The following is a 15,086-nucleotide window of genomic DNA, read 5'->3' on the forward strand; positions in this document are numbered from 1 at the left end:
AGGGAAAAAAAAACTTTCACAATTACTAGGATTGGATTATTAAGTATTTATGCTATTTTCAAGAGTGTACAACAATAAAATTTGTATGCAATTCTATTCACCCAAAATGATCAAAAAACATTGTCACCCCCCCCCTCATTCAATGAATGATGTTGTAGTTCTAAAAAAAGATAGGTACTATATCTACTATATTTGGACCTTTGATCCAAAATGATTAATGATGACTCGAGAGCATTATCGTTCACGAGGTCTGAACTTCTTAATTATCATCTCTCCGAGAAGAATATTTTTTTTTGTTCTTGCTGAGTCATACTGTATTTCGTTGCTAACGCTTAATCATTTCTTTCAGTTATAAAACATTAAAAGTGAGGACTGATGCGTCACACTATGTCCCCGGCTGGTTAACATCACGCGGGAGGAGACTATATTTACCGTCCCGAGCTGTTAATGGCCTACGTCGCTCTACATCCTGTTACAACATTTTGGTCAATTCGGAACCAGGAATTCGGAGTTAATTTCGTGCGACTTCTGCTTCTTTTCCCCCATTACCCATAAACCTTTGCGCAGCACATGCGCAGTGAAGGGCTTTTGTTCATTTTCCAAAGCACATGGCGCGCTGTGAATGTGAGCTTTCCACAACAAATGCAGAAATTCAGTGAAAATTCCGGGTTATAACGACACTATAGTTCTTTTACAAGCCTCCATGGGTTACTGGGCTGTTCATACTGGTGCAAAAAGACAATAATGGGAATACAGGGCCTCATCGAGTTCATTGAACGCAACTGTCCTCAAGCTTGCGTTCCTGTTGATCTACAGAAAATTGGTCGAGGTCGCAAGAGGAGCAAGACAGGCGAAAATCCGTTCTATTTAGTAATCGACGCCGACAGTTGCCTCCACCGACTCTATGGAGGGAGTTTCTCTGACTGGGTATGTGGTGGCCAATGGAATTACATGTTCCAGTTTATCGACAACTTAGCTCGAGCCTGCCGAAGTTCAAACATACATCTCGTGGTGTACTTTAACGGGTGTTTGGAGAAGTCTCGTATGCAGGAATGGATCAAACAACAGAACAACTGCAGGCAAACTGTGCACCAAATTCTCTCACATGTTCACAGTAAAAATACTCCGCCGCCGCGAATGTGGTTTGTTCCGCCAGTAGCATTAGGTGAGGCGTTTATTTTCACTATGATATCGACTTAACGTGTTTTGCATGCATGTCTGTCTGTGTACTATTCGGATGATGTCATAGTTCTCGTGTATCAATCAAAATAGGTTTGGCTGTTTACCGTGGATGTTGTACTGAACAGTTATGTGCTAATGTCGTCGGTATCTCAATAAAAACATTCTTGCCTGTAAACTAAAACAAAGCATTTGGAACAAAGGCTTGAATTGATTTTCGCACCTTTTAAAATCCGAAACTCCATCATAATAAAAACAGACCTTATCCACATGTGTGGTTGTGTTACAGTGCACAAGGGGGTGGGGCTTTGTTTCTCTTACTTGACAAAGCGCCTTACCAGATTGCTCACTATGGTGGTAAAACAAAATCCAATATTATCAAATAAAAAATGTGTTCTTACCATACCTGTGGAGAAATGATGCTGGTATAGCATAGTATGTCATAACAGTACAGACATCTCCATATAAATTGTTTGGCATCAGTGTGCAGTGCAGGCTTCCATTGTTCCATGAAATCCTTTGTCCACTGACTCTGGGATACAGCTATAACAGCAAATTATTGCAAGTAATGTTTTATAAAACTAATAGTTAAGTGTGAATGTTAAATCATCTCAGGAACAAATTTTAAAAAGTTTATCGGCTTTTTTTTATTTGGCTGAAATTGTACTTGTATTTTAGATAACGTTCTTCACCCAGTTGCGTAGTAGTAGCTGAAGTGACGACTATACTGTTATTGCATGATTCACCTTGTCTTTGTCTACTCAAATTTGAATCATCTTTGCTATGACAAATTGCTAATTTTTGGCATGCTGCCAAATAACCCTGATGTGGTTGTGGGAAGCTGCAAGTTATAATGCTATTATAATGTATAATGCTACTATGTTGTGCTACTTGCAAAAAACAAAACAAAAAAAACTTTGATTGATACTGAAATCTGAATCACTGAATGAATCTAATCATTACCAAAAGTTCACCAAACATAGCCTTAAGGTAGCGAGAAGGGAAATTTTCACTTTTTTCTTGATTTTTCACAAATTGATAAAACGGTTACTTTAGACCTTGATACATCACCCCAGGTTTACAAAAGATCGAAATTGCGAAATAACGTTGCTCAAATTAGTGTTTTAAAACACTAGCAGAAAAGACTACAACTGGCGTTTCGTGGATGTTTGCATAATGTTTATCTTTGAAAGGGTTTAAATGATAACATCTTATCTGTATACTCTGTTGTTGACGATTCTGATATAACGGGTGATAAGCTTCCAGTTGCAAACAATGCGTGTTTATCTAACGTCCATTGTCAGCATTATTGTCAGTCGAGACTTCGACCGAGAAACATGGTCATACAGTACTCATTTCACCCAACCTTCCGCTTTTACATCGACCGCTTATCGCTTAATTTCCGACCACGCGGTCTTGTCCGACCGGAAACCGACCGCATTTTAATCGCGTTTTTTTTTTGCTCGCTGGCTCGCTCACTGAAAACATTGACCGCTCGCCCAAACACTGATCACTGGCACATGGGTGATCGAAATGGTGGTTTTGATAGTAAAGTGTGAACATACAACTAGTATTAACTATTATTACATTCTGAACGACACTTCAAATCTAATAGTTGTATTACACTTGTATCGTGAAAGCAACTGAACTGGGACCTCTTGTTACGTGTTTTGGGTGCTTGTTCTAGATGTAATATTTTTTTTAATGAGACAGTTACGTGAAAAAAGCCTAGGTAACTCCTTTTGAGAGAGCAGAGAAACGAGGAAATGTTAGTGAATAATTCCAAAAATAACGATACCGAATCCACATCGGTCCAAGTCTGGTAAAATTTGACATTGAATTTTTAAAATTAAGTCACGATCATTGAACGAGTTCGATCTATACTGTATACGTACCATAAAAGTGTTCCCACAACAAATATTTTCGACTAAAAACGGCCATATGCCCTGAAAGAATCGAACAGAGTTTGACATGTATGAATAATTTATTGGGCTTAAAAGAAAAACGTGTCAAATTTAGTTATAGCCATAACTTTTTAGCGCGGAAGTTGCCAACAACTGTAAACAAAAATCGTGAATTTCATAGATTCGAATAAAATAAAGCAAGCGATTGATAAGGATGACTATTAATATTTTCCCCGATGCTCTTCGAATTTTTATTTTTTTTATTTCAAGGTAAGAAATGGCTAGTTGAAGTTGCATTGTCTTCAATGCGGTTGTTTCACCGCGAACAACTCTAGCTCTGTTTTTGCATGGTTTAGTTTTGCGATGTAAAATAAAATATATATTAAAATAATAATACTTGTTTAATTATTTGGGGTTTCAGCCCACAAATTACGGACATGATCCCCATGAATTACGGTCAATGTTTGTCTTCTCTCGGCTGATTGTCACGGTGTTGATCGACGCTCTTTCTAAACTCAGCCTGAGTATGGAGAAACCAACGGGGATCGACATTCCAAACAAACAATCGAAATTATCAACGAAAGACGAGATTTTTCTAGATATTTACAAACATACTGTCATGACAAACATATGTAAAATTAACAAATACACAAAGAGGTGTAATATTAGGTTTTATTTTAGGCTTAGAAATATTTTCTTTCACTCAGCCCATGCATGTAACTGCCATTTAGATTTACGGTCCTTCAGCATCGGGGGAAACAACAATAGTTATGCAAAACACATTGCGAAGACTCAACAATCGGGAAAGAAACCTCAGACAACCATGTCGTACTTGTGTTGAAATTCATTTTGTATTTCACGTCAGAATATTGTTTAAAATAAAATATTCAGTCCAGGCCAAATCGAGGTCAAAGGGTCAGGTTGCGTGCATATAATTATAGATAGTTAAAACAAAAAGTATTTGAACTTTTGTCAGCTGTTCAACATCTATAAAAAACAGAAAGACAATTATAAGACAATGTGAACCTCGGAAATTATTCTGTTAGTCCGAATTTTAAATGCGCACGAGCGAGCAGGTGGGCGGTGATATTTCAGGGTTTGCGCGGTCGAAAACAAAGCGGAAATTGTCCGGTCGAATTCAACAAGCGGTCGCAAAAGCGAGAGAAAAAGGTGATTGGAAAGCGGAAGCGGGCGGGAGGTTGTGCGAAAGGAGTACTGTAACTTTGCACAACTTTCTTTTAAATCGTTTTATTTTCCAAGTCAATATTCTATTTTACTAATACATTTTTTTTCTAACGCAATGGGGAAGAAAAGAAAGAAAGCGTTGACAGACGAGGCAAAGAAAAATCTGCCACTCAGTGTCGCACTCTGACACAGCAATTTTTTTCAAACATCGGCCATTTTGTTTCACCATGAAAACCGTTTTATTAGATGTCTTATCAGAGACACTTGAAAGATTAGCTTGTTTGTAAACTGTCAGCGTGTATAGTGGGACAGTAATGTTTGTCAGAGGATTATCCTTCGTTGTTCGTTTGCATAACAATGGAAAACCCGAACGTTCCTGAGTACGGACTCAAATGCCAGCAGTTTTCTTCATTTTTCACGCTCGAGCTTGAAATTATTCATTATCTGACACTCTTTATGAGTTCTATGATATCAGTGGTTAATATGTTTGGCCATTTTTAGTGTATATTTATAATAATGCAGCAAATCTACAGTGTTTTATTAACCAAAACTGTTTTTCGCGTTTTTCTCGAGTTGAAGTTTTGATCGAGTACGACTCATTGGGACCGCCGCCAAATCAAGTGCGTTCGGACTAGGACATTCAAACTCGCAGTTATCGTTCAAAAGATAATGATGGTGCGAAATATGTCTGGGTTTTTAAAGAAAATGCTTTGTCACAGAATAATAGTCTGTTAAAGGTGCCAAGTATGAAATAATTTAAGGACAAAAAAACAAACCTGCATAGAAATCGGAATAATAGCTCTTTTGATTATCGGAGACGCATTTCAATGGGCTTGATTACGGACAATGCATGACGTAAATTTCACCAGGAAATTCCGCAGTGTGCTCTCGCAATCGCGTACTTAGTCATTTTTACAAGGTTCGCCATTTTTGATGTCACGTGATAATTATGTAAACAATGACTGTCCAGTTTGTGCGAATTTGTACCTCTATACTTAGTCTTTTGATATATATAACCTAAATTACTGTTCTCAACGAGACAACAGACAGAGAATGTTTTATTTAAAAACGTCACAAAACCCTTCTCGCTACCTTAAGAGCATTAATCTGTTTAAATGAGATTATAGAATAAAAAAAAACTGCCAGGTGCAAAATGTTTTTTCAAATGGCCATACAATTATTTTTGTTGCCAAATTGCAATAATTTGGTAATAAATCAGAAAATGATGCTTACTTTTCATATTAGTATTTCAATTTTACTTACCATAGTAGGTCTTGGTAAATTTGTTTATTTACATCATAACTGATGTGGTTACAGGGTACATACAATGCAAGTTGTGTAGATTCAAATAATTGGTTGGTTATGGCAGGTTAGCTTCAAGAAGGCATGACAATCTTTTGCCTTTGCTTAAGGTACAAGCCAGATTAAATGTCATGTTAATACTATTTTCATTACTGTGTGTTCCTCAGGATTTGTTACTGGTTTCTATGGTGAGATTATATTCAAAATTTTACTCTGGGATATGGGATAAAAGTCTTATTTTATTGATACAAATCCTAAAATTGTAGAATTATGTAAAAAATATGACGTATAATTTAGTAAGTTTAAGTATGAAAATCGTTTTCTATTTACATTGCTCAATCCTGCAAAATTAGAATACAGCACAAACTGCTCATCTCTGACAGGTGTGCATGAGTCAACAAATGTTTTTTGTAATATTCTATCATGATGATGATGCTGCTGTTGTGCATATTGGTCTATACTACTATGAAAGAGCATTTTTCAAAAATAATTTTATATGTAATGGTACCAAAGTGAGCACACTTTAGTGACTATCAACCAGTTTTGTCAAAATGTGTAATTTGTCTTTTAGATGGTATGGAGTCTAGATCAGACTATACTAATCGGTCTGGTAATCTGACATCAAGAAAACATGACAATGGTTAATAGAAATGTTGTAATCCAAAAACTTTGCATTGGTTATTTTATTTTGTATAATTTTGTAAAATGTGCATTTTAAACCTTACCAGTGTTCCTCTAACGAGTAATTTTATGGGCATTTTGAATTAAAACAGAATCCCCAAGTCAGATCAAAATTTGATCAGCTTGTTGATTGTCGGTGAGAGGAGGTATCAATAAAATCAACATTGTATATGCGACTGTAAGTAACTTGCTTAGTACGGTCAGAAATCTTGTGTTCCCGATTTCCTTTGTTCTCACACCTGATTTGTTTATAAAATATTCTGTTACCAAATTACAATTCATCATCTATAATTATCGATAGATATTTTTTCACGGTAGTTTATTCAATTTGCGATTTCCTTTCGAGTTAATGATGCTGCAAGGAATGAGTATAAGTAGTTATCACAGAAAGTCTGTGTGCACAACACTCTAAATAGGTTTAGAGGATGCACTGGTCCTTTCTGTCTGAAAACTAGATCTGGTTGCCAAACAAATAAACGATACATGTATCAAATTAAATTATGAATCTGTTGTACTGTAAACTATTCAATTATCACAAAAGACATGTGACTTGGTAACATTTTTAATGTACACAATTTTGCAATTTTCATTGACTTCTTGAAAATATTGTTTTTTTGTGAAAATAAATTTCCTACTGTGATCATTGTCTACTTGCTGGTTTCATATTGATCAGCATGTGTGAATGGTTGTACCATTCTAAGCTGGCGTTGTTGGGTAAATGCCCTTACACAGCAAACTTTGTAACCCAGTTCACGAGATAAAACTCATTCAAAGCTGGCGTTGTTGGGTATATGCCCTTACACAGCAAACTTTGTAACCCAGTTCACGAGATAAAACTCATTCAAAGCTGGCGTTGATGGGTATATGCCCTTACACAGCAAACTTTGTAACCCAGTTCACGAGATAAAACTCATTCAAAGCTGGCGTTGTTGGGTATATGCCCTTACACAGCAAACTTTGTAACCCAGTTCACGAGATAAAACTCATTCAAAGCTGGCGTTGTTGGGTATATGCCCTTACACAGCAAACTTTGTAACCCAGTTCACGAGATAAAACTCATTCAAAGCTGGCGTTGATGGGTATATGCCCTTACACAGCAAACTTTGTAACCCAGTTCACGAGATAAAACTCATTCAAAGCTGGCGTTGATGGGTATATGCCCTTACACAGCAAACTTTGTAACCCAGTTCACGATATAAAACTCATTCAAAGCTGGCGTTGATGGGTAAATGCCCTTACACAGCAAACTTTGTAACCCAGTTTACGAGATAAAACTCATTCAAAGCTGGCGTTGATGGGTAAATGCCCTTACACAGCAAACTTTGTAACCCAGTTCACAAGATAAAACTCATTCAAAGCTGGCGTTGTTGGGTAAATGCCCTTACACAGCAAACTTTGTAACCCAGTTCACGAGATAAAACTCATTCAAAGCTGGCGTTGTTGGGTAAATGCCCTTACACAGCAAACTTTGTAACCCAGTTCACAAGATAAAACTCATTCAAAGCTGGCGTTGTTGGGTATATGCCCTTACACGGCAAACTTTGTAACCCAGTTCACGAGATAAAACTCATTCAAAGCCGGCGTTGATGGAATAGAGTGATTTGAGTATGTTTATGCGACTGCCATGACTTGTTCACATTTGTTTTTTGTGTTCCTTTATGTAGGTAAACATGTGTGAACATCATAACTTGATGTTAAAGGAATTCAAAATATCCTAAAAATAGTATTGGGGGGGGGGGGGTTACCAGCTCTCGTTGTGACTAGTACTATATACTTATATCTAAACATGATACTTTGCTTGTATGGCATCACTCAGTCACCAGCTGGTTTTATAAGTAAATTAGCGTCTTAAACTGCATTTGAATGCTATGATCAACTGTATTTACATTTAGCTTATTTTAAAATAATATAATACACGTCAGATATTTATGCAGTTTAGGTTATATGTAACTATACCTAGTTGTTAAACTCAAGATTATCTGCTGTGGTTTGAATACTTTTATATTGATGTACAACATTTAACATGGCCAAAAACCGAGATGATATCGTTGAAAACATGGAAAAGTACATACAAGACATCGTATATTGGCACCATATTTATGCCCCTTGTAAGAAACAGTAATCTTAATTACGCTGGTGTAATGTATACGACTTTAAGAATGAGATTATAATAATATAATGTGATACATCACATTTTTTGTCCGTGATGTAATTTTACTTAATTTTAATTCTGCAGTTTTACTTACAGGGCTTTAGTCAACATGACAGGATACTCCCCAGTCTAACTTCAAATGTTGAATGTGTTGCCAAATGTTGCCTTGTGTATAGTAGCATATTGAGTCTCTTAGAGCAGTTGTGGGCAGTGGTGGCAGGCAAGTTTATCTACTTTCTTGCAAAGTACATTAATGGTTCGAAGGATCATTAATAATACCCTTAGAGATGCCAAGTTGAGGTTTCATTTCATGGTCTTGCTAGAGGGTCAGACATGACTAAAAGCTCCTTTAAGTGTATGATAATTATTTGTATTGCTATTTTTTCAAAAGAGCAGTTATTTCTAGTAGTGTATGTAAATTAACGTCAAAAAGAAAATTATTCAATTAGTGCATATTGTGTTGAATCTGTTAAAGTGAACTGTCATTGTGAGACAAAAACTTCTTGAATAACATTTTTTTTTGTCTTGATAATTCACTCAAGAGTTGAACAACTACAAAAAAGAAATGAAATTCGTTTAGATTTGACAAACAGTGCATGGTGTAATGTATGCATCTTATACATAACCTATTAAATCTGTAACTGGGACATTTCTATGTAACTAGCTTGAAATTCAACAATAAGGCTTACCCTGTTTTTGGCTCCTGTTTGAAGCCCATAATTCTGTATTATAACCTTGTACATGTTTGTATGTCTGTTTGGCTGACCTCAAGAACCATTCTTCATATTACAATGAAACTTGATGCTCTGGGAGAATGTGCAGACCTGATCAGTTTTTGGTTAAAATTTGTACATATTAAATACCTATTTTGCATGAACTTAGGCAATTTTCTCAACCATTTCACAAGATGTATGTGAAACTTGTTGCATAGGTCATCTGTAATAATCATAAATGTGCAATCATATTTGTTAGTATTAAAAACATCAATAATGTAAATCATATTGCTTCCATGTTAAGCACTTAAAGCATCAATATTGGTCAACAGCCTTCTTGTTTAAAACTTTAGTCTTAAACTTGTGATTAATTTTAAAGGATAGCTTGCTGCTTCTTGTTCAGATGCCTCCAATATTCTCAGCACACAAGAGTTTTACAGTGTTCTCCCCAGGCCTCTGAAGCGACACGGTACCGTGACGCTTGGACACTCGGTCGTGATGCTTGCCCTTTGTCCGTGACGCTTGGTCACTCAGCCGTGATGCTTATATTTTTGTTTACAAGTGTCAGTCTCGTCTTGCAGGTATTTAAAACAATAACATGTATTGATCGATTTAGGTAATCCCGCTTTTGTTAGCCATACAAAGACAGTGATAAAAACGGAAGTCTGCAATATGTTGCGAAGTCTTTCAAAGGTGCAGAGCCTCCAAATCAAAAAAAAAATAACTAGAATAGCAATAATTTGCCCATTGCACGCAACGGCAACAATGTGACAAAATATGTCACGGCGTACTTCAGGAAGATCAACCCCGATTTGCTGCACTCTGATTTGTTATCACTCAATCGCTAGTGACATTATTTACTCCAAAATTAAAAAAAGAACAAGTGAAATTAAGTCGCATTGGAAAGAAAAGTATGAATAATTCAACAGCAGACGAGACGGGATGAGACAAAACAAACTCTGACCTCTGGAAATACCCCATTCATAGGGTACCTTAGTACAGAAAAACGCCGCCCTAAGGCGACATAATGCACGTTGCAACATTGTGACCGATGCATGCTGGGCTATCAGGGGTTCTGATCGAGGTAACAAAGATGGCGGCGCAGAATGCATGATTTTCCGCGATGTTTAAAAACAACATCTCGTTGGCAATTTAGATGTAATGCTTATGATAATCATCAATGAATCGTTTTAATAAACAATTTGTGTATTTCACACCAAAAAGTCAGATACCGATGATCGCAATAGCAGCGGTGAATACCCGTCCAACGCAATGCCGTCAGCTGACAATGTTACGGTGATCGTAGCGTTGTACTCACAAGGTATATTGCAATGAAAAATCGCCGAACTGCCATTGTAGAATTTTTTTTTAATTATTGATTTATTAATTTCAACATATTTCGATATCTTGCCGACTTTATATATTTAACCAACAAATGTTTTCCCCGACGTTTATATGAACAGACAGTGACATGGGCACTAAAACTTATACACAATGATGAACCAGTTACATCCATGGATAACAGTATATTCACTGACTGGCTAGAACACAAGTTTTTCAATTTTTTTTTCCTTTTTATCATGTTCCATTTCAAACAAAAAATACAATGCAGTAAAATGATATAAAATTTATCAGATATAAAAATATCTCGTCTTTAATTAATTGTAGATTGACAATATTTGTTGGGAAAAACTGATTATTATGCAAATAAAAATTATGCAAATTAGATGCATTGTTATGCAAATTGGCCGTGATGCTTGACATGAAGTCTGGGGAGAACACTGGTTTTAGCTTTGTTTGAATTTTTTTGCTTATCAGTTTAGAATTACTAAATCTGCTTCTTATTCACATTCACAACTGCCTTTGTTTACACCCTCATTTGTGACTGGTTATTTATGTGGCAGATAAATTTATAACTTGTTTACCAATGTGGAATAGGTGCTTGGTGATTGTAGCATCTTGCAGACAACTAACATGACTAAAAATGCATTGCCATTAATCAATAAACATGTGTCTGGTCATTCAATCAAAATGATGTAAGCACTCACAAATTGTATATCTGGTCAAACTGATTCTCAAAAATGAGAGCTTCTTTTCTTTGCTAAAATAACAGTTTTGCAGGCATCATGAATGCACTAACAGAGGGTGCTGTGCAGTGGCTAAAAAAAGTGAAAACAAACAAATTTGCTTGTGCTGTTTTTGGTGGTGTGCACATACCAGTAGGCCTAAAAGTGTGTTTCATATAAAAAGTCTTGTATTGTGAATATGCTCAACAAGAAATGAAACTGAGACGCATGGCTGCTGTCCTTGTTCATAAACTTCTGAGAATCAATGCGTGTTATTTGATGGAAGCCAACACAAATAGATTTACCAATACATGTAGTATATCTACATACTTGTTATTTGATGGAAACCAACACAAATATATTTACCAATACACTTAGTGTATCTACATACTTGTTATTTGATGGAAACCAACACAAATATATTTACCAATACATGTAGTGTATCTACATACTTGTTATTTGATGGAAACCAACACAAATATATTTACCAATACATGTAGTGTATCTACATACTTGTTATTTGATGGAAGCCAACACAAATATATTTACCAATACATGTAGTGTATCTACATACTTGTTATGTGATGGAAACCAACACAAATATATTTACCAATACACGTAGTGTATCTACATACTTGTTATTTGATGGAAACCAACACAAATATATTTACCAATATATGTAGTGTATCTACATACTTGTTATTTGATGGAAACCAACACAAATATATTTACCAATACATGTAGTGTATCTACATACTTGTTATTTGATGGAAACCAACACAAATATATTTACCAATACATGTAGTGTATCTACATACTTGTTATTTGATGGAAACCAACACAAATATATTTACCAATACACGTAGTGTATCTACATACTTGTTATTTGATGGAAACCAACACAAATATATTTATCAATACATGTAGTGTATCTACATACTTGTTATTTGATGGAACCCAACACAAATATATTTACCAATACATGTAGTGTATCTACATACTTGTTATTTGATGGAAACCAACACAAATATATTTACCAATACACGTAGTGTATCTACATACTTGTTATTTGATGGAAACCAACACAAATATATTTACCAATACATGTAGTGTATCTACATACTTGTTATTTGATGGAAACCAACACAAATATATTTACCAATACATGTAGTGTATCTACATACTTGTTATTTGATGGAAACCAACACAAATATATTTACCAATACACTTAGTGTATCTACATACTTGTTATTTGATGGAAACCAACACAAATATATTTACCAATACACTTAGTGTATCTACATACTTATTATTTGATGGAAACCAACACAAATATATTTACCAATACACGTAGTGTATCTACATACTTGTTATTTGATGGAAACCAACACAAATATATTTACCAATACACTTAGTGTATCTACATACTTGTTATTTGATGGAAACCAACACAAATATATTTACCAATACACTTAGTGTATCTACATACTTGTTATTTGATGGAAACCAACACAAATATATTTACCAATACACTTAGTGTATCTACATACTTGTTATTTGATGGAAACCAACACAAATATATTTACCAATACACGTAGTGTATCTACATACTTGTTATTTGATGGAAACCAACACAAATATATTTACCAATACACGTAGTGTATTGGCGATCCGCTTCGCTAGGATTGCCCTTATAATCACTTTTGTCGTTTTGTGTGTGTGTGTGTCTGTGTGTGTACATTTCCAGTGTTCCAGTGTTCACGTATTATTTCTTCTGTGATTTTTTTGGCTTGGCCGATTTCGTTCAAACTTGGCTGGTAGGTCACACCTTAACCTTAGTTATAAGGAAAAATCTGAAAAAATTTTTTGCCCCGCCGTTGCCATAGCAACAGCCAAAAAAATGATTTTTGGATAGCTTCGCGCCAAATGTATCTCCTCCTACAAATTTGGGATAAAACACTTCAAACATAGCTCATTCTACTCAGCTTGAGTGTGGGCACAAAGTTACCATTTGAATTTTTGATATCTGTTTTCATTACCAAGAAATTTGACCCCAAAGTTGGGGTAACTTTTCACCAGCAACGGCTCGGCTGGTTTTGTTCATACTTCACAGGTAGGTCGTGCCGTCACTAATTGGAAAAAAATCCTGGCCCACCACTGCCATTGCAACATCCAAAAACTGATTTTTGAATACTTTCGCCCCAAATGTATTACCTCCTACCAGTTTTGTAAACAGTCAGCTGGCATCGGTGTCGCTGGGTGTATATGATAAAGGGAAGTTGTGCAACCAAATTTGCCGAGTTCGCAGTTTTTCGCCAATAAAAAAATAACTAAGGCAACAACTCACGGTTTTTCAGCATTTTTGTAATAAAGACATTATTCTCTATCAATAATCCGCCCAAAACAGGAACATTTCTACTAATTCTTGTGTTTTTTAGACGTTTTTCGAAAAACCTGCTATTAGGCTGCAAAAGTAGAACATTCCGGAGGGGGCGAAACGGAAGAGCCAAATTTAACGCGTAAAAATAGAACGCGTATTTTGACCTCTATGCGGTCATTGCCAAAGAGCCCTGCGTCCATCGCCTGGCGATGCTCTTCCGTTTCACCAGTTGCGGTTTTTGACTAAAATTTGGGCAGTACTGTCAGTCACGAAAATTGATGAATAAATTAATACACATAAAATATGAATCACGGGCTAATTCAATGGTCACCGAACACTCCACTACTAAACAATCTGTGGCAAGATAGTAGCGTACTGTATATTTGACCCAGATTTGACAAGCGTGGTACAGTTTGTTGTGCGTGTCCGTAATAACGCGCACAAAGGATTGTGGGACAGAGTTCTTTATTTGCTGGCATTCTTGACTTTTGACTGCAGTTCTTTTTTATATTTTAGAGTAAATGCTTTTGATATGCTCTTAGGTTTCTTAATATCCGTCTGAAATTCTGGACTGTTGTCACATTTTTCGATTAGGAGTCGTATATTTAAATTACTCACTGTGACTAGTGTTTTGCATTATGAAGTATATTTTTATGAAGGTCAACACACTGTACTTTAGGTAAATATTTACCATCTCGTTATTTCATTATTTCGCTTTCCAGCATTTACAGGAAACGCTTCATTCTAGAAAATGCTATCGCAAAACTGTTGGAAATAATAAATGTAACAGCAGAATACGTCCTAGCACAGTCACTCGACTAGGAGAGTGATTGTGGTCCTAGTAATAAACTAAGTGACTTCCAAAAACTGAATGGTGTTTGCGAACTTCGTATTGGTTATAAACCGACGTTAGCTTCACGTTTATGTCACACCATGGAAACAGCCAAAAACATGGTGCTTATTTTTGAGCGGAGCGGATCGCCAACCAGCCTACCGGCTTGTCTACATACTTGTTATTTGATGGAAGCCAACATAAATATATTTACCAATACACTTAGTGTATCTACATACTTGTTATTTGATGGAAACCAACACAAATATATTTACCAATACATGTAGTGTATCTACATACTTGTTATTTGATGGAAACCAACACAAATATATTTACCAATACACGTAGTGTATCTACATACTTGTTATTTGATGGAAACCAACACAAATATATTTATCAATACACGTAGTGTATCTACATACTTGTTATTTGATGGAAACCAACACAAATATATTTACCAATACACGTAGTGTATCTACATACTTGTTATTTGATGGAAGCCAACACAAATATATTTACCAATACACATACTATATCTACATACTTGTTATTTGATGGAAACCAACACAAATATATTTACCAATACATGTAGTGTATCTACATACTTGTTATTTGATGGAAACCAACACAAATATATTTACCAATACACTTAGTGTATCTACATACTTGTTATTTGATGGAAACCAACACAA

The 15,086-nt window shown here is 35.6% G+C and overlaps 1 protein-coding gene across 2 annotated transcripts in view; it reads left to right on the forward strand.

Moving 5' to 3' along the window:
- Positions 1–413: 413 nt before the first annotated feature.
- The window catches only part of LOC100371336 (constitutive coactivator of PPAR-gamma-like protein 1 homolog), a 69,465-nt gene continuing 54,792 nt past the window's right edge, over positions 414–15,086 (forward strand). For both annotated transcript variants that reach the window (XM_085497242.1, XM_085497243.1), the window contains exon 1: positions 414–1,165. In XM_085497242.1, the coding sequence (XP_085353368.1) occupies positions 745–1,165 (421 nt within the window). In that variant the 5' untranslated portion in view covers positions 414–744. The remainder of the gene's footprint in view (positions 1,166–15,086) is intronic.

Source organism: Saccoglossus kowalevskii, chromosome 3, assembly GCF_978046115.1.
Source record: "Saccoglossus kowalevskii chromosome 3, keSacKowa6.1, whole genome shotgun sequence".
NCBI classification, from domain to species: domain Eukaryota; kingdom Metazoa; phylum Hemichordata; class Enteropneusta; family Harrimaniidae; genus Saccoglossus; species Saccoglossus kowalevskii.